At 38.8% G+C, this 20492-nt stretch overlaps 1 protein-coding gene across 1 annotated transcript in view; it reads right to left on the reverse strand.

The window, feature by feature from the left end:
* The window catches only part of SMC6 (structural maintenance of chromosomes 6), a 76810-nt gene that overhangs the window by 47286 nt on the left and 9032 nt on the right, over window positions 1-20492 (reverse strand). The window contains 6 exon segments of the mRNA XM_021697792.1: window positions 3430-3531; window positions 5187-5267; window positions 8712-8773; window positions 9450-9586; window positions 17157-17262; window positions 19369-19486. Of these exon segments, the coding sequence (XP_021553467.1) occupies window positions 3430-3531; window positions 5187-5267; window positions 8712-8773; window positions 9450-9586; window positions 17157-17262; window positions 19369-19486 (606 nt within the window).

Genomic DNA, 20492 nt, shown 5'->3' on the forward strand with positions numbered 1-20492 from the left:
TCATGATCTCAGGGTGATGAGACTGAGGCACCCCCTCCCCCCCCACCCCTGTGGGCTCCGCGCTGGGTATGGAGCCTGCTTGAGATTCTCTCTCTCCCCCTCTGTCCCTCCCCCACTCGCTTGCACACACACACGTGCGCACTCTCTCTCTCAAAAAATTAAAATAATAATAAAAATCATCAAACAAGTATCAAATATAATGACATTAGAACAGCTTCTCAAGTGGCTCCTAGACTTCAGATTCTGCACACCTGGGTAGATGGCCTCTCCCCTTCATTCATGCTTACCATCTTCAACTAGAGCCTCATACTGTGGATCTAATACGTCCCTACCAGTCACTTTCCCAATTCTCCAGGATTATTTCAATCCATTATCACTCTCTTCAAGCCTCATACACCCCCACCGCCCTAATCCCTCACTCATTCTCCCTGCCTCCTACTTCAGGGAGTTTAGTGGCCATCAAAGGAAACTCTCTCCAACTTCCAACAACCTCATTTACAAATCTAAAGCAGGAGGAGGTGGCTTCATGACACTGAAGTCCAGCTCCCATCTCCTACCTATATATTTTGGGTCCGACCACCAGCTTCTGCCTTCTCAGGAGGTCTGAATTAGTTCATTTTTCGTCCCCATCTTTTCACCTTTGTTTCCACTTGGCCCTCTTCACTGACTCCCTTCCATTATCATGTTTAATCTTTACTCACGTATCTTTCCCATTTACAAACACAACAGCCACTATCCATGCTTGGGGACCTCTTCCTCCTCTCTCCCTCAAAGTTTTCTGAAGGTAATCTCTCTTCCATTTCCTCACATTTTCAGCCCCACAAATCTGGCTTCTGTTTTCACCGCTACTGAAACTTGTCTTGCTACAGGCCTCTATGCGGATTATGTCACTAAATACAGGGAGTATTTGTCAAACCTTGTGGTGCTTGCCACTCAGAACATCACAGAGTTGTGACTACTGCCTTCTCAAATTCTCTTCCCTTGACCTTTATGGCTTCCATGAGCATTTTTCTTGGCTCAGGCCTGGACCCACTTTCCATTCCTCCCCAGCAATCTAAGTCATTCCTGAGGCTTACACACCAACAACATACTAATGAATCTCAAATTTTTACTGAAGCCAGACTTCTGCATTCCTCACTCTTATATCCAATTGGATGTTTTATAAGCACCTCAAAACCAATGTGTTCAAAATGAAATTCATCATTTTTCTTAAAAGAAAGAAAAGAAAAACTGGCTCTTCTTCCCAAGATTCCTATTTTAAGAAACTTAGTCTACTGCTCAGGTCATCGATCTGGAGGTCATTTGGTCACCCGTGTTACCTCTTGTCTCAACTTCACTCCTCCCTGTCCCACTTAACATCTGCTCAAATCATTTCAAAACTCTTCTTTTCACTACTACTGCTACTACTCTAACTTATGTCATCATCATTTCAGTGGACAATGAGAACTCTTTATCTCTCTACATTCTTTCCTTATAGCAATTCCCCCACTCTTCCACAGCAGAGTAATTGATTACAAATATTCATTTAGTCACATCATCCACTTCCATGTGTTCTACTGTTCTTAGGTTTACAAGATCCTCTACAATCTGGCCTCTTTTTTCTCACTTTTGTGCTCTTCACTCTGGCCAACCTGGAATTCTTTCAGCTTTCTAACAGCACCATATGCTTTCTTGCCCAAGATGCTGCCATTCTTATCCCTAGGAATGGCACCCTTCCTTACTCTCCCCATCCCTTGTTTGGCATTGTTCATCATTCAGTTCTCAACCTAGACATCATCCTTAACAACTACACTCCTCCCAGGTCTCTTTCCCCCAGTGCTGATACCTCCTAAGTGCTTTTGCACATATCTAATCACAAGTCCTTTAGGGGGGCCCACCATACTCAGTTATTTACCATCTGTTTCCTGCTGAACAGTTAGGTCTCTGACCCCAGAACCCAGATATGTATTTGCCGTCATATGGCCATGGACAAAGCACAATGCCAGGAGGCACATGCTGGAACTGGTATTTGTTGACTGGACAGCTTCCAGTTTCTATCTAACCTTCACATACTATTTCCTACAGATTTAAATATTCAAAGCCAGAGCTTATTTTGAAAATATAGGACATTTAATTAATTAGAAAAAGCTCTTATTATGTGTATATTATACATAAGGAATTCTGCTACACGATATAGGGAAGTGCTTCTTTAACTTCATAATCAAAATATCTTTAATAGTTGATAACAAAGTATATCATGGAGAAAGTGGGTGTTTAACCCGCAGCTGTCTGAAGCAAACACATTTCTTCAAAATCCTGATTTATTATTTTTAAAATAATAAATGTAACACATGCTATTATGTTTTTTTGAACATGCAAATATTTCCTTTTCCTAATAACACTGATACACCAAGAAACTGTGCTGTATTAATTCTGTGGTTTACAGTGCCTCCTTGTACACTACCAGTACCTTGAGTTTGAAGGGATAATGTGGGGAATAAAAATAAATATACCCACCCTTGCTGTTTGAGCTTTCATACACCCACAGACCTAACTTTAAATATGCAGTCCTCAAAACCTGAAGTAAAAGGGTCAGTGCAGCATCTAATGAAGTTGACCTGGGTCAATCATTAGTACAATTCTGTGTCAAAAGAACAAGCTAAGAACTAGCTAGAAGCTCCACTAATTCTATAAAACTGACTAAGTAACTAAAGAACAAGATACAGAATCACACAAAAATTGGTGGGACTTAATGTACAGGATGAAAAGCTGAAACATAAGCCTTATGATTTTGAGGTCTCTGATTATCAGACAGAAGGTTGGATCTTCAGGAATCTGAAGAAGAAAGTACAAGAAGAAAATACAGCAGATGTAAAACCAAATTTAAGTAAGTCTCATTGGCTTGAGTAATTTCAAATTGACATAAATATGCACAGCTACCAAGCTGGTGAGTATGGATGTGACAGTTGCTACCAAGCTATCAGTGCTTAATGAACATTAACATCTTCCCAGTGTGATGAAAGAGTTATCTACCATATATAATTACAAATGCGTATTACGTTTATAATCAGCTTGAGGCTTGTGCTTATTTTCCCATCAAAAGAAATATTATACTTTTTAAACTACTTACAGTGGGAATTAGTGATACCTTATGAACCAACTAGTCATATATCAAGGCATAAGCATGTAAAATACTGCTCTGTCCCCTAGTCTCTAGCCTAACAGAGGAAAACGTGTACATACCCATTATCCCAAAACAAAAAAGTAAAGGCTAATAAATACCCTGAATATAAAAACCACACTTCCTATATTTCATAGAGTGTTATGAAAGTGTTATTAGTTTTATATAGATACATATCTACACATAGGTATATAATTTTACAGTACCATTTTTAAGTACTAAAGGAACTTGACTGATCTCAAAAATATTTGCATTACATGTTTACAAACCTCTTCTCCTTGATTTATCTGCTCCTTTGTTCTTTCTTTTGTTTCCATAATATATGAATAATCTTCTTTCATCTGTTCAAGTTGGGTTGCTTTCATAAAGAACTGTACCAATAAGAAGAACACAATTAGGAGTTTGTAAATTGCCACAGAACTGTGAAAAGAATTAGGTCTCCAAAAATTTTTGACTAATTACGTAAAAAGATATTAAAAACACACTCAAGTGAAAGGGGAACCCTCCTACACTGTTGGTGGGAATGTAAGCTGGTGCAGCCACTCTGGAAAACAGTATGGAGGTTCCTCAAAAAGTTGAAAATAGAGCTACCCTACGACCCAATGCAATTGCACTACTGGGTATTTACCCCGAAGATACAAATGTAGTGATCCGAAGGGGCACATACACCCCAATGTTTATAGCAGCAATGTCCACAATAGCCAAACTATGGAAAGAGCCTAGATGTCCAACAACAGATGAATGGATAAAGAAGATGTGGTATAGGGGCACCTGGGTGGCTCAGTCATTAAGCATCTGCCTTCGGCTCAGGTCATGATCCCAGGATCCTGGGATCGAGCCCCACATCGGGCTCCCTGCTCTGCAGGAAGCCTGCTTCTCCCTCTCCCACTCCCCTGCTTATGTTCCTGCTCTCTCTCTCTCTCTCTGTGAAATAAATAAATAAATAATCTTAAAAAAAAAAAAAAGAAGAAGATGTGGTATATATATACACAATGGAATATTATGCGGCCATCAAAAAAATGAAATCTTGCCATTTGCAACGACGTGGATGGAACTAGAGGGTATGATGCTAAGTGAGATAAGTCAATCAGAGAAAGAATTATCATATGATCTCACTGATATGAGGAATTTGGGAAACAAAACAGAGGATCATAGGGGAAGGGAGGGAAAAATGAAACAAGACAAAACCAGAGAGGGAGACAAACCATAAGAGACTCTTCATCTCAGGAAACAAATTGAGGGTTGCTGGAGGGGAGGAGGGTGGGAGGGATGGGGTGGCTGGGTGATAGACACTGGGGAGGGTATGTGCTATGGTGAGCACTGTGAATTGTGTAAGACTGATGAATCACAGACCTGTACCCCCGAAACAAACAATACATTATATGTTAATTAAAAAAAACCCCAAAACAAACAAAATACTCAAGTTTTCACACCCCAAATTTACTTAATCTACTCTGTTCACATCTACACATTCGTTTGCAATAGCTCTTAAAAGCCCACGTAAGAAAACACTTTTGGTGTAAGAATAATACCATCTTGAAAACTCATTTTCACTGATTCATTCATTCATTCTTTAAACAAATACGAATAAAGAGAAAACATCTGTATCCTTGATCTTGGTGCATCTTGAATTTTTAGAAAAGGAAATATTGAAACCCATTCAAAAGTTACAGCGTAAGTAGTAGTCAAATATTTTGTTAGCTTTTTAAATTTTAAATAATTTACAGTTTAAAGGTTATTATGTATGGCCAATCATTCCCTTGAATTTCCTTAAAGATTATTTTTAGAATAATCTATTCTCTCTCAGAATTAAAAGCCAAAAAGTGAAAGCAAGAACTTACCAAGAAAATTATACTCCATCATATTTAGAACTCTCCTAAACTAGTCCTACAATATTAAACACAGGTGGCTTTAAAAAACCTAACTGAATATTTATTACGTGAGCAAGAGTTATGTTTGGTGTATATGCTTTATCTATAAATGTATTCTTTTTTGATAAATTCGTATTTCCTTTGGTGCTCCTTACTTTGTATTTGTCTCCCTCATTTTTAGACTGCAAGAACTGCTTGCTCATCTCTTGTGTTAAAACAGAAACTGGATTATCCACCTGAAACAAACAAGAGAGGTTATTTTTGAATATTTCATTTTAATGCCTTAAAAATAAATGTACTGTAATACAGAATACAATTCACCTATAGTGTCATCAAGAAGGCTAAGTTCAGAGTATTAAGGTAAATATACCAAGAAAAAATATTAGACATTTTTAATGTAGAGAAAATGTTCCATCATTTCATGATACTAAAATAAATACCATAGTCAAAATTATTCTGCCACTATATGAGGGCACAGGCACATTTCTTTTACCTGTTTTATAGAATTTCACTCCTATGCTACTAGTTAACAATCTGACAACAGTGAGTAAAGCCCTCGGCTGCCTTGGGTTTTTGTGTCTCACCTCCCTATGTAGCCCTGGGCAAGTTAGTTTCTCCAACTGAATACAAAAAGTCCAACTTGGTTATTTCTAATCAGAATTATGATGCCAAGTAGTGTTTATTTTTCTTACAGCAGTTCTTCAGATTTTCCATTTGTTGTTATTTCTTCACGATTATAAAATAAAGAGAAATGCTGGAGTCATTTCTACCTTTCGAGGAGGAGTCATTTTAAATAAGCCATTGCTTGAATTAAACTACCTATAACTAACAAGTTAAAAGTACAATTATGGTAACAGTACTGTAACTGACCAAAGCACAGGGGAAAAAATTTAAAATATATATATAACTTGTTTCAGAAAAATTCAAGATCATTACTCATTTATATCTTTGGTATTAGCACTTAAGTAATTTGTGTATTAGAAAATAATCCCGTTATAAAATATGCAGGACCAGTATAAATGAAAAAAAAATTTATTTATTTGAGGGAGAGAGAGCATGGTGGGGGGGTAGCCAAAGAGAGAGGGAGAGGCAGACTCCCCGCTGAGCAGGGAGCCCCCGCAGGGCTTGATCCCAGGACCCTGAGATCATGACCCGGAACCGAAGGCAGATGCTTAACCGCTGAGCCACCCAGGTGCCCCTAAATGAAAAAAATTTTAAACTCCTTCATTTACCATCCATAAAATACCGATTATACTTTGTTAGCATAACAATGGTTAAAACCTTCCTTTTTAAGTAAAATTTTGGTTTTTTTTCTTCTCAGATAACAAAAACATTTATGGAGTTATAAAGAAACCTCTACATGTTACTTTATTATTATCATTATAGAGGTACACCAGACTGACTGCCACATATTTTTACAATATTTGCCCTGCATCTTAATTTCACATTCCATCTGACTTGTTAAAAATAAGACCTAATGCACTAGCTTTAATGACAGACATTTTCACCAACTTTGAATTAGTAGCTTCACCCAAATTTATATTATTTTGTCTACATCTTTCTGCTTGTTTCTGAAATGGGGTTCCTAGTTCCTACTCTAGGGATTATGTAAGAATCTTGCAGTTTGAGGTGATAAAAAATTCTGGAGTTGAGGGGCACCTGGGTGGCTCAGTCCATTAAGCGTCTGTCTGCCTTCGGATCAGGTCCTGACCCCAGGGTCCTGGGATCAAGCCCCATGTGGCTCCCTGCTCAGAGGGGAGTCTGCTTCTCCCTATCCGTCTGCCTCTCCACCCTGCTCGTGCTCTCTCTCACTCTGCTCTTTCTCTAATAAATAAATAAATTAATTAATTAATTAATTTTAAAAATCTTTAAAAAAAACCATAAAATTAATCTTAGTAACATATTTCTAATCTAAAATATTATCATTTTAACATATAACCTATAAAAATTCAATTATCCCTTTGCATTAAGTCTTCAAAATCTAGTGTGTATCTCACACTATAGTACATATCAATCTGGACTACCCACATTTCAAGTGCTTAATACCCACATGTGGCCAGTGGTTACTGTACAGGTAAGTGTAGCTCTAGACCTCCCATATTTTGATCAATGAACCTGAAACTTTAGTTTACTGCATCATACCAGAAGAGGACTAAAAAGAGTTACGATAACAACCTTCAAATATTTCAAAAGAAATAAACAGGTTTATACATTCCCCAAGGAAGTGGGAGCTTAGAGAAACAGGCTTTTTTCAACTCTTCCATAATAAAAACTTTCTGAGAGAGCTGTTCACAGAAGGAATCAAAATCTCAGGCAGAAGTGATTTCTCCACCACAATCCACTTAAGCAGTTGCTGAAGGGACACCTGGTGGAGAGTCCACACACGGGAAACATGGACAGTGAGAACTCTACCGGATACCCTTCAAGATGCTCCCAAACACCTGATTCCATACACTTTTGGTTTTCTTGATTCTGCTTAAAAATTGTCCTGCATTCTAGTCTCAAATTTATTTGATGTAACTGCTTTTCTCCAGATTTTAATAACTATTTTTCTACACTTCTGTTGCCTGATATGTAAGCTACTACCCACACGTAGCTTTTTACACTTAATTAAATAAAATCAAACACGTGCTTTCTTAGTCATTCCTCTCAGGCGCTCAAGAGCAATATGCCAGTGGCTGACACACTGAATAGCATAACACAGAATACTTCTACCATCACAGAAGGTTTTTCTGGACAACTTTGTTCTAAACCAAACTGGAAAAAAGACCTAGACTCGTAATTGTTCTTTCTCCTTGGTGACTAGTCTTGGTGTTCTTCATCCTGGAGTAAGTAAGGCAGGGTGGTATATTAGAATGAAACAGGGAGGCCTGGTTCCCCACCCAGGCTCTACCAGCAACCACGCCTAGATAATTGTAGGGGTAAATTTACTTTTTCTAGTTCTATTCTCATCTACAAAATAAAGGTGAATTAGATGACCTCCAAAGACAATTCCAGCACTAATAAGACTATATGCTCTATTTCTAATTATTCAAAGTATCTTAGCAGAAAGGACTGGAGCCTTATCTCCTATAGGTATGATCAATAACTCCAAAATACATAAAGAAATGCTTTATTTTTCTAGAATAAATTTCTCTCTATAAAAAATTAGCATCTGAGTTTAGGAAAACTATGATGCTATTCTGACCAGGATAGCAGAAAGCAAAGAAACTTTATAGCCTTTATTAACATCTATTTTATCCCATACCAGTATAAACTAGATGTTCTTGATTTTACAGGTGTTATACTATGCACTGAAAATTCCTGCTGAATTAGGAAATTTTTTTTTTTTAGATTTTATTTATTTATTTGAGAGAGAGAGAATGAGAGAGAGCAAGCACACGAGAGGGTGGAGGGTCAGAGGGAGAAGCAGACTCCCCGCCGAGCAGAGAGCCCGATGCAGGACTCGATCCAGGGACTCCAGGATCATGACCTGAGCCGAAGGCAGTCACTTAACCAACTGAGCCACCCAGGCGCCCGAATTAGGAAATTTTAAGCAACTTTGCTAACAAGAGTTGTACACATTTGTCCTGTGGTCAATTTACTCACACGAGCCTATTTTAATTCTTTCAACACTACAAATGAAATCACATGAGAAAGTGACCAGTTACATTAATCTGAGACGAAAAGTTGGCAATTACCTGTATGTTAAAATGGTCAAGAATCGCAATCAGCTCTTCTTTTCTAGTAGAAACCACGGTGCCTGGTTAAGAGAAACACATAAAATGACCAGACTGCTTCTAGGGCAGAAATATGGAGGAAAAATAAGCAATTTTATTTACAAAAATAAGCAATTTTATTTATAAAAATAAAATTTTGTAAATTTGCTCATTTACAAATACAGATATTAACTATTTTGTTACGTCCCTAGGAACTGGCACACATCTGAGGAGCTGCAGGCTGCGGTCATCGTGCGCCAGACACACAGAAGGAGGGAGCAGCACGGACGCAGGGACAGTGTTCTTCTTATCCCTGCAGCAAAACGCCTGCTTTTCCTTCTCATCTAGGTCTTCGCCTCCTCTTCCTTCATGTCCTTTTCCACCTTTGGCTAACCCCCCTTTCCATATGTGATAAAAACTACAAGGGCGGGAGCAGGCCCGCCGGTGAGAACAAGGCAGCACAGCCTGTTTCAAGTGGACCCAGACTCTGGTAATCATGGTCCTGCCGTACGATGTCCTGGGGTAAAACAACTGTGTATATGTGTCCGTACACAATCACGTGTGTGTACATACATGCAGCCGATCCTACACATGACCAGAAAGAGGTTTCAAGAGATAGGGAAGAAATGCCCTTTCAGTGAATACCTGAGCAATCACTTTGCTGTTTAACTGACTATTTACTAGCATTTCATGTGAAATGAAAAGACATTCATAACAAACCTGTTTCACTTTTCAGTTTGTAAGATCGACTTCCATCCATGCTGATGTGCTGCTGCACGACTATAGAGTTGCCGTACACATTTGCTCTATAGGCATCGTCTCCTCTGTTCCTTAATGTTATTGAGATATCTGCTGAGCTAAAGCAAGAAGGTTAGGCTAAGTCACATGAAGGTACAGTGCAATTTTGATACTAGGTTACGTAATTTTCAAAACCTCCGAAGTAATTTGCCTATTTCATTTGAAAAGCAGCTTCACACCAGCCACGGATGGCTGACAGGCTACTACAGAATAATGCTGAATATAACACTCCTAACAAAAAAATACAGCTGAGAGTAAGTGTTATAAAAACACTGACTATCCTATCTATAATAGAAATACCACATTCACATAAAAGCCACTTTTTAAGAAGATTTTATTTATTTATTTGAAGGAGACGCGCGGGGGGAGGAGCAGAGAGAGGGAGAGGGACAAGCAGACTCCCTGATGAGCAGGGAGCCCAACGTGGGGCTCGATTCCAGGACCCTGAGATCACATGAGCTGAAGTCAGACACAACTGACTAAGCCACCCAGGCGCCCTAAAACCATTTAAGTTTGGTTGTTTCAAATCATGTAGGTAAGTTATACATTTTCCATGAGCAATGTGTAATACTATACTGCCTCACTACTCTAAACTATGTAACAAAGCATCATGCTGACAGCAGACCTTTAAGAATGATTAAGTAACAATTATGGTGAAATAATAACATTTTTTTTTTTTACAGATTTTATTTATTTATGTGAGAGAGAGAATGAGAGAGAGAGAGCATGAGAGGGGGGAGGGTCAGAGGGAGAAGCAGACTCCCTGCTGAGCAGGGAGCCCGATGTGGGACTCGACCCCGGGACTCCAGGACCATGACCTGAGCTGAAGGCAGTTGCCCAACCAACTGAGCCACCCAGGCGCCCAATAATAACATTTTCTAAGAGGATCAGAATCAAAGGAAGCAACTTTAATCTTTCAAATACTTGGCATTAAAAAAATGAAAGTATCTGATATCAAAAAACATAAACAAAAGCTCAAAAATTATTGAAGTTTTATTGGTATTATGGAAGAATTATTTTTAAAGTTTTAAAGAAGTTTAAAGTATTGATAGCCATGCATATTTTATTATTTTTATTTATTTATTTATTTTTTTAAAGATTATTCATTTATTTATTTATTTATTTGCCAGAGAGAGAGAGCACAAGTAGACAGAGAGGCAGGCAGAGGGAGAGGGAGAAGCAGGCTCCCCGCGGAGCAGGGAGCCCGATGCGGGACTCGATCTCAGGACCCTGGGATCATGACCTAAGCCGAAGGCAGCCGATTAACCAACTGAGCCACCCAGGCGCCCAGCCATGCATATTTTAATATATTCTAGGAAAAAATATCAATCTTTATTTTTCTACTTTAACTTTTATTAAAATAAGACTGAGTAGAAAAACAATGTCAATAAGTACACTACTAAATACATTAAAATTTCCTTAAACATAAAAGCAGACAATTTTTTTTTTCCTGGCTCATATGCTAAAATGCTGAAGTCCTTTAATGTGAAACTACTTTAACTGGTAATTAAATGAAATCTTTAATAGTACTTGTTTTCATGAATTTGTAATCATATTCCCAAATTGCTCCCATTTGTAGGAATTGCAGAAAAACATACTCCAGATAAACTTTACTGTAAGCTGATATTACAGTAGGCACACTGAAGGGGCCTCACCCTCTCCTCTGCGAGTGCTCAAGCAGAGACAGGGCTTAGCAACCAGCAGTCCCCACCCTATCCCAAGGGACTGAGCTAAATACGGAAATCTGACACTAGCTGAAACAGATTCTCTTCTTGAAAGATTCAAATTAAGAAGTGGTCCAATCCAAACAAGGTCTGTAGTTTCCTCAGTAATACCCGTAACAGTGTGAACTGCACAGCTTTGATAAAAGTACCTTCGTTACTTAAGATGTCAACATGAAGGAAAATCAGACGAAGGGTCTAAAGGAAACCGTACTATCTTTGCAACACCTCCATAAATCTAGATTACTTCACAGTGAAAAATTGTATCAACAAACCCCAATGAAACCCCAATGAAGGCACAACCAAGTCGAGAGCTGGTGATTCCTTGAGGCCTCCGAGGACCAGAGAAACCAGTTTGGGACATCACCCCCTGATGAGAGGCTCCAGAGAGCATCCATGGAGAAGCTCCTGGGAAGCCACCAAGACAGACAGAAAGACACACACACACAGACACTGCCAGTGAATAAGAGACACAGAGAACACAAGAGCACTTCCTTATACACACCGCCCCACAGACTAAAGCGGTAAGAGGTCAATGACTGCATACACGAAGACAGAGTAACAAAGACTTGGCTAAGATATAAGGAAGAGAACATATACTCCAGAGACGAGAGAGAGAGAGAGAGAAACACATTCACAAGCCCACAGACTTGTCATAAGGAGATGGAGGGAAGGGAGCACAACACAGCACAGCCCATTACGTGAGGGGTGAGGGAGGCCGGTATAGCAGAACGGTTGCAGCATGGACCTAAAAGAAGGAGTGGCAGACAGAGGCCTAGAGACACAGACACAGAGAGAAAGGCAGGGACACAAAAAAGAAAGGCCCAGAGACAGACAGTACTTGGTTCTGAGGTCTCTCAGTTCCGGTCACTCATGAAAACCAATTGTACTTCTTCCCTCCAGGTTCTAAGATATGTATCTCTGAATCTTTACAATAAATCTCCTTTTCTAAACTACCCTAAGCTGGGGTGTGTGTGTTTTAATCAGAAATACACAATTAGGGCGGATATGTTCCTGAAAAATTGTAATCAATAGGATTTTTAAAAGCTCCCGAGTTGATTCTAATGAATAGTCAAGGCTGAAAACCATTAACTAAAGTATTAATAGGGGAAGGGCAGCTGGCCTACTATACAGAGCAGAAAATATTTTATTTTACTAACTAGTATGATTACCTAGTATTAAGTGAATGCACCTCATAAAAACATTTAAAAAATAAAGTGACTACAGAGAAACAAAAGCAAAAAGGAACCACTAGGACTTCATCAAGATCAAAAGCTTTTGCACAGCAAAGGAAACAGTCGACAAAACCAAAAGGCAACCTGTAGCGGTGCCTGGGTGGCTCAGTCGGTTGAGCGTCTGCCTACGGCTCAGGTCATGATCCCAGGGTCCTGGGATTGAGCCCTGCATCAGGCTCCCTGCTCCATTGGGAGCCTGCTTCTCCCCCTCCCCCTGTCTGCTGCTCCCCCTGCTTGTGCTCTCTCTCTCTCTGTCAAATAAATAAATAAAATCTTAAAAAAAAAGACCAGATGCCTTTAAAAATAAAAAAATAAATAAAAGGCAACCTACAGAATGGGAGAAGATATTTGCAAATGTCTTATCAGATAAAGGGCTAGTATCCAAAATCTACAAAGAACTTATCAAACTCAACACCCAAAAAACAAAAAATCCAGTCAAGAAATGGGCAGAAGACATGAACAGACATTTCTCCAAAGAAGACATACAAATGGCCAACAGCACGTGAAAACAAGCTCAATACCACATGACATCAGGGAAATATGAATCAAAACCACAATGAGATACCACCTCACACCAGTCAGAATGGCTAAAATTAACAACTCAGGAAACAGACGCTGGCAAGGATGCAGAGAAAGAGGGGACTGTCTTATACTGTTGGTGGGAATATGAGCTGGTGCAGCCACTCTGGAAAACAGTATGGAGGTTCCTCAAAAAGTGAAAAATAGAGCTATTCTACGACCCAGCAATTGCACTACTGGGTATTTATCCAAAGAATACAAACACAGTGATTTGAAGGGGCTTGTACCCCAATGTTTATAGCAGCAATGTCCATAATAGCCAAAATATGGAAAGAGCCCAGATGTTCATCAATAGATGAATGGATAAAGAAGATGTGGTGTATATATTCGTTGGATTATTACTCAGCCATCAAAAAGAATGAAATCTTGCCATTTGCAATGACATGGATAGAACTAGAAGGTGTTAGGCTAAGTGAAATAAGTCAGTCAGAGAAAGACAAACATCATATAATTTCACTCATATGTGGAAATTAAGAAACAAAACAGATGAACATAGGGGAAGGGAAGGAAAAATAAAATAAGATGGAAACAGAGAGGAAGAAACATAAGAGACTCTTAACGATAGAAACAAATGAAGGGTTGCTGGAGGGGAGGTGAATGGGGGGGATGGGGTAACTGGGTGATGGGACATTAAGGAGGGCACTTGATGGAATGAGAACTGGGTGTTATACGCAACTGATGAATCTCTAAATTCTACCTCTGCAACTAAATGCTAATTAAATTGAATTTAAATAAAAAAACAAAAAAATAAAATGACTATATTTCCTCTCTGAATTATTAAACATTTCTCTTGATTAGCAAACACCTATTTTATTATTTTCATTCCTAGCTACTCCTTGTATTTAATAACTACCTTTAGTACTGTGAGAACTTGGGAGGCACTGGTATCCTGTTGTGATAGGATCTGAATAAAGAAAGGCAAGTTTTTAAAAAAACTAAGGCTTAAGAGAAAGCTCCATAATAACTGCTCAAAACACCTGTACAAGGAGACATGGACAACTTTGCTGGCACTAACTGCTGTCTCTTCACCATCCTGATGGAGCTGATACTGAATATGGGTCAAGAGCCATGGAGCCCAATGTCTATAAACACTGGAGACCCTTAACTGAAGAGACTACAGATCAGAGTTCTTTCAGAATGACAACACAAACAAGCAGTGCCACAGAAAGAATGTGGCTTCTTTCTCAGCTCTGGAAAAATCTATCTGTACAGAGGTATCTGGGAACGGATAACAGGAACAACGGGAACAAGGAAAAAGCCATGTAAAAATATAATGCATCTGCTCTGTTTCAGATGAGTACCTAGCTCAACTGCAGAAGTTCTGTAGCCTTGACTAAATAAATCAGAAACCTACAGTAGGAGTAGTAGTTTTTGTCCCTCCATAACCCACTCCCAATGCCACAGCTGATGTCAAAAATGGTACTGGTGCAAAGATCCCAACGCCACCAGGGCTAGTATTAGGAAGGCCGAGGGAGGGAAGACTGAACTAAACACGTTCAAGAAGAACCTGAATAGCAAGGGGCATGAGACCTTGGATCACTGAGAGAGGTTTCCATGGGAGGAGCTGTATTAGGCCCCTGCACCACTGTAAAGGGTTGGTGGCTGACAGAGGGCTGACCCCCACGTAAAGTGTCTCACAGCACAGTTCTCTGGATTCTCTGAACCTCACTGGGCAAGCATTGCTATGGAGAGTTGAAACCCCCAACAAAAGCAGCCGAGAGCCCATGGGCCATCAGTGAGGAGTGTAATGTTTGGCGTGGGGGGAAGGAGAGAGTCTTGAGGACTCTCTCGAACCTGAGCCTGACCAAGAGACCTTCTTCAGGCAAAGTGGGACAGCCACGATTTTAGATACAGAATCGACTAAAACTAGAACTGAAAAGCTCCACGAGCTCATTCTGTAAAAAAGTGATGACAGAACCAGAGACTATAAAATAAGAAGAAATTCACAGATACTGAATATTTTATTTATTTATTTTTAAATGACTTATTTATTTGAGAGAGAGAGAGAGAGTGCGTGCTTACTCATGAATGGGGTGTGGGAAGGGGCAGGGGGACAGAGAGAGAAGTGGAATCCCTACTGAGCGTGGAGCCCGTCATAGGGCTGGATCCCACAACCCTGAGATCATGACCTGAGCCGAAATCAAGAGTCAGACCCTCAACCGAGCCACCCAGGCGGCCCATGAAATTCATAGATATCCAACTTTTTAAATGAGAAAGGGAATGAGGAATAGTAATGGGTTTGATAAAGCTGTTTTTTTAAGCTACTTTTTCAGACAAGGTTAGTAAAAAGGAAACTGAGCTCAGGAAAAGCTTTTAATTGTTATTAACTATTTAAAATATATTAATAATCCTATCTATAGGCAGCTGTATCCTTGAAAGTTGGTGATTTGTGTGAGCTGGCCTTTTTTTTTCTTTTTTAAAATGATATTTTGAGGACAAGTCTCAGAAAGAAGTTTCTGCTCTGGTCTAGATACTTCCCAAATGGCAAAAAACCAAAAAAATATTTAATTGAGACATAAAACACTGGTACAGAGAAAAAAAAATTTTTTTTCCTGAAGTTCCTATTTGAAAAATCAATGTGTTATCTGGCTAGGTAGACCAGGTGGTTGTTTGGACAACTAAGACATGTATAGTTAAGTATAATGAATTGAAACAGAGCGGGGGCCATTAAAAATGTTGAAATAACTAATTTTTGACTTCAGGTATCATTTGGTTGGGGACTACGGAAGGGAGAAGACCTTGCTGGGCTGGGACCCAAATAAGATAAGGAGAGACAGAAAATACACTGGAGAATTGTTACCAAATAGTTCTTTTCCAAGGCCATACAGCATGGAGAAATTATTTTCTGTGTATCTTCACCCCTTCTCCTGAGGCTACTTGGAACCCTGGCTTAGGGTTAAGATTCCTTATAGTTTTCTGAGAGATACACAATAAAACTGCAATCCTGGTTCACATTCCATCCTCGTTCTATTTTTTAGTAATAAAATTAAAGAAGTCAAATGGATATGACACTGAGCAGAAGGAAAGTCTATTATACGAAAAAAGATCACTGTTAATTATCAAAGTTCCAGAGGTTCTGGACACAGGGCATGCAAAAGAGAAATGAGCAATGGGAGTAGCCTCACTCTGACAGCTAGTATAACAGAGTTTGGCACTTCTAGTTTTTAGAAGACACAAGGATCCCTTCAGAATTACCTGAAGCTGTATTAAGAAGAATAAGGAGTTCAGCCTGAAGAGTACTCCTAATGGGCAAAAGGACCTAAGTCTATGATAATGCAAACTAGGCAATTAATATAAAGTTACACAAAGGCAAGTTATATCAAAACGAAATACAAGTGGGGTGCCTGGGTAGCTCAGTCAGTTAAGCATCAGCTCAGGTCATAATCTCAGGGTTGTGGGATCGAGCCCCGCATTGGGCTCCACTCTCAGTATGGAGTTACTTTATTCCTCTGCTCCCCCACCCTTGTGCTCTCTCTTTGAAATAAATAAATAAATAAATAAAATCTTAAAAAAAGAAAGAAATATAAGCATAGAGCCAATGAGAGTAGTTATATGACCATTCTCCAAGAGTCAAGATGGACCACAAACAGATGTGTGGTTGTGGTCCTCAAATCAAACTCACTGGCAAACCACCTGAGTAAAGGACATAAAATTAAAGAGAGAGCAGAACACTTTTTTGGAATTCTTAGGGACTGGAGGCAGAAATTTTGTGTAGGGACCCTTAGCTGGTCACTGACTCTGCTTTCGCCTGTATCATACCAACGTGGACTTGGTGAAGTTTGGGTCAAGAGCCAGGAAAGTCAATTGTTTATAAATATTCCCTTAAGCAGAAATATATAGATTTATCACTGCTAGTTCTTTCCTCCAAAAAGGTAACAGAAACAAGAGTATAAGTGGGCAGGCACGTGGTAGTACTTTACATAAGCGTTCTGTCTGAAGAGAGTAACAGGCAACACTGGCCATGCTGGAAACAGGGAGCAAGAGAAAGGGATGGAAAGAGAGGACTGTTCTGCTCTAGTTCTGGGAAGCCAATTCATTTCCTATCATATATATATATGAACTGGGAATCTACAGCAGCTGCTTCTTACACTTACTTCTGTCCATCCTTCACAAAACCTTTTAAAGAAGAGCCTCTATTAGTAGCGACAGCTTTTCCTCCAAGGCCAACGATGAGAGCTGTGAGTACGGCGCTCTTCCCACCTAGAGACAGGTGTTGAAGAAATCACATTCATTAAAGAGACAGAAACGAAAAGGCTGACTCCCACCATTTGATGTAAAAAGATTTCTGAATGAAAATGCAAATTAGTTCTAACCCTGAAATGAAGTGTTACACTTCAGTTACCATTTTCTTTCAGCGAACTTAAAAAAGTTGTTCCTATCACGAGATATTTAGCTCTGCTATTAGAAAAAAAATTAGTACATTTCAGGAATCAAATTTTTGTCACTGATAAGGAAATGGAAAAAAATGGTTGATAGCTTCCCAACCTACAACTCTCATTGTTTCATCTTGGTCCATCAGCCAATATATTAAAAACGAGTCTATCTTTTCTAATTACACATGTATACTTGATTCATCTAATTTTTATTACATTCTAATTTAGACATAATTTACTTTTTCCCATAAATTCACAGAAGTAATAAACTATTTTTAACAACCCTTGAATGCAAGCAACTCCATTGGGACAGGGATGTTGTTTGTTTTATTCAATGTTGTATCTCCAATAGCGGCCCATATAGGCACTCTGGTATTTAACAAATGAATGAATGAACTTAAATATGAAAAAATCATCAGTCATACAGATGAATGTTTCTATGTAATATTTTGACAATTATTATTCCTAATTTGAATATTATTCATTTGCTAGCTTTCTGAAAAGTACACTTCTTTTTATGCTAACAGATATAAAATACCACAAGCTGAAATTTTAAAATCTAAACAATTACCCAGAATACGTAATCATTTTCTGAACTCCACAATCAACCAATTCAATCAACTCTTACCAGCCTATCATTTTCCACGATATACCCTAAATTAACCCAAATATAGCACTGGTTAACCTGATTTAGTTCCTGGAATGCCTTTTGAGTCTCTAAATCTCTGTTTCTTTATTTCCAAATTTATTGCCTCCACTATTTACATTATTTCTTCTTCTCTCAGTTTTATTAATAAAATCACTGCTTCAAAATTAAAAACAAAAAAAAGACAAGACCTAATTGCAGGACCCACCAGTCTTTCCTTATTTCTTGTCCTGCGGGGCCTCCCAGTAGCAATGATCCCTCTGTCCATTCTCTCCTTCTGAAAACATTTTCCTCTTGACTGAACACAGAGCAGGGGAAACAAAGAACGACAACTAAACACTGAACAGAATGTGGAGCTGCACTCACCTACAGTCCTTTCTAAGCACCACCACCAGCTGTAGACCCTGACAAGCCTCCTTTCCGTGTACTGGCTCAATCAAACTGTCAACAGCTCAGGCCTGGCTGGTCCATCACAAAAGCTGCCTAACAGGTCTTTCTAACCCCTGTGTCTCTCCCCTTCTAATCCATTCTCCACGAGGAGGCCACTTTGTTTCACAAATCTAGACTGTGTCATCCCTTCCTCATAAACTTTAATTGGTTCTCCACTGACTTTTGAATAAAACACCAAAATCTTTATCATGGCATTCAAGGTTCTCACCAATATCACCTACAACAGCACTCTCAAGTGTCAGTTACTACCCCTCCCTATCATGTAGGATATGATAAAGCCATCTAAGGTTGTTCACCACTGTCCATGCACATCTATTTCTAAACCTTCAAACCTGTGCTGACACGCAATCTTTGCATGAAACATCTCAGCCTCTTCTTCCCCAGTAAGACCTACAGAACCTGTCCTATTCATTCAAGTACCACCTCAAATAACACCTCCTCTTTAAGCTTCATTGGCCACGGTGAGAAGTAGTTTCTTTCATGTTTGGATTCCACGGCACTCTGTTTATGCTCTATTATAACATTTAATAGGTGTAAGATGCAAGGCTGCCTCAATCACAATGAGGGTAGCTTGTCCACTCTTCTATGGTATGAATTTCAAAGTAAATGGATAAAAAAAAAATAAGCAGGAAATGTTTATTCTTACTACATAAATGACAGACCTAGAGTTAACTCATTATTTTCTTAAAATGTAGACTGGCAGCAAATACTGAAAATATTCATGACTGCAAGTTATAGATCTAAAACTTACATTTATCAGCATTCAGACACCTATTTTAAAAAGTTAATGCATTAAAGTACCGCTCAAAGTCAAATAAGGAGGACAAAAGCACTTACTTCCATTGTTGCCAACAACAAAGTTGACATTAGAACCAAATTTAAAGGGTCCAAGCATCGAATGACACATGAAGTTTTTTAGCTGAATACTCTCAATTATTCCAACTTCTGCTGCGGTCTATTAACAAAAGAAAAAAAAGAGAGAGAGAGAGAGGGGAAGACAGAAAACAATTAATCTGTCTAATAAACTCACTATAATCATCTAAGCATTTGGAGAAAGTTCAGCAGGGTTACTAATGAAAAAAGTTATAGTAAGCAAATAACCTTAACTTCAATGAGTAAGATGAAATTAAATGGGAACCTTCTATGAGTAATCACTCATTCTAAAGTCCTTAAAGGATCTAATAATTGTATTACATAGTTTCTTAATAGGACAATGCTAGTGTTTTGAGTCAGGTAATTTTTTGTTGGAGGGGGGCTGTTTGGTGCATTTTGAGAATTTTAACAATATCCCTAGCTTCTACCCACTAGATGATAGTAGCACACATCTAACCCCAAGTTGTGATAACCAAAAATATATACAGATATTGTTAAATGTCCCCCTGGGGTGGGGGGGGATGCAAAATACCCCCTTGATTAAGAACCACTGGTACAATAAAATTTTTTAATCTTTTTTAACAGTGTCTTTAAAAACTCCCGGTTTCTATTCTTCTGGGCGCCATCTTATTAAAAAGCAGAAACATTTACTTCCTTGTATGAGCAGAATATTGGAAATTATGGTTGAAGACTTTTTAAAGTAAATTTTTATTTTGATCTAATTGTAGATGCATTGTAAGAAATAATAGAGGGATCCTGTGAATTCTTTACTTGGTTTCTGCCCATGGTACATCTTAAAAACTGTAGTACAATATCACAACAGGGATACTGACATTGATCCAGTCAGGATACGGAACATTTCCATCACCCCAAGGATTCCCTCATGTTGCCCTTTTATAGCCAAGCCACATCCCACCCAATCCATCCTGACCTTAACCCCTGGTCCACTAATCTGTTCTATATTTCTAGAACACTGTCAGTTCACAAATGTTATAGAAATGGCTATTGTTGCCTACATCAGGAGTTCACTGCTAAGTAGTATTTCATGGTATGAATGTACCATAGTGTTTAACCTGTTCACTCACTGA

The sequence above is a fragment of the Neomonachus schauinslandi genome, chromosome 10, assembly GCF_002201575.2.
Source record: "Neomonachus schauinslandi chromosome 10, ASM220157v2, whole genome shotgun sequence".
Lineage (NCBI taxonomy): Eukaryota > Metazoa > Chordata > Mammalia > Carnivora > Phocidae > Neomonachus > Neomonachus schauinslandi.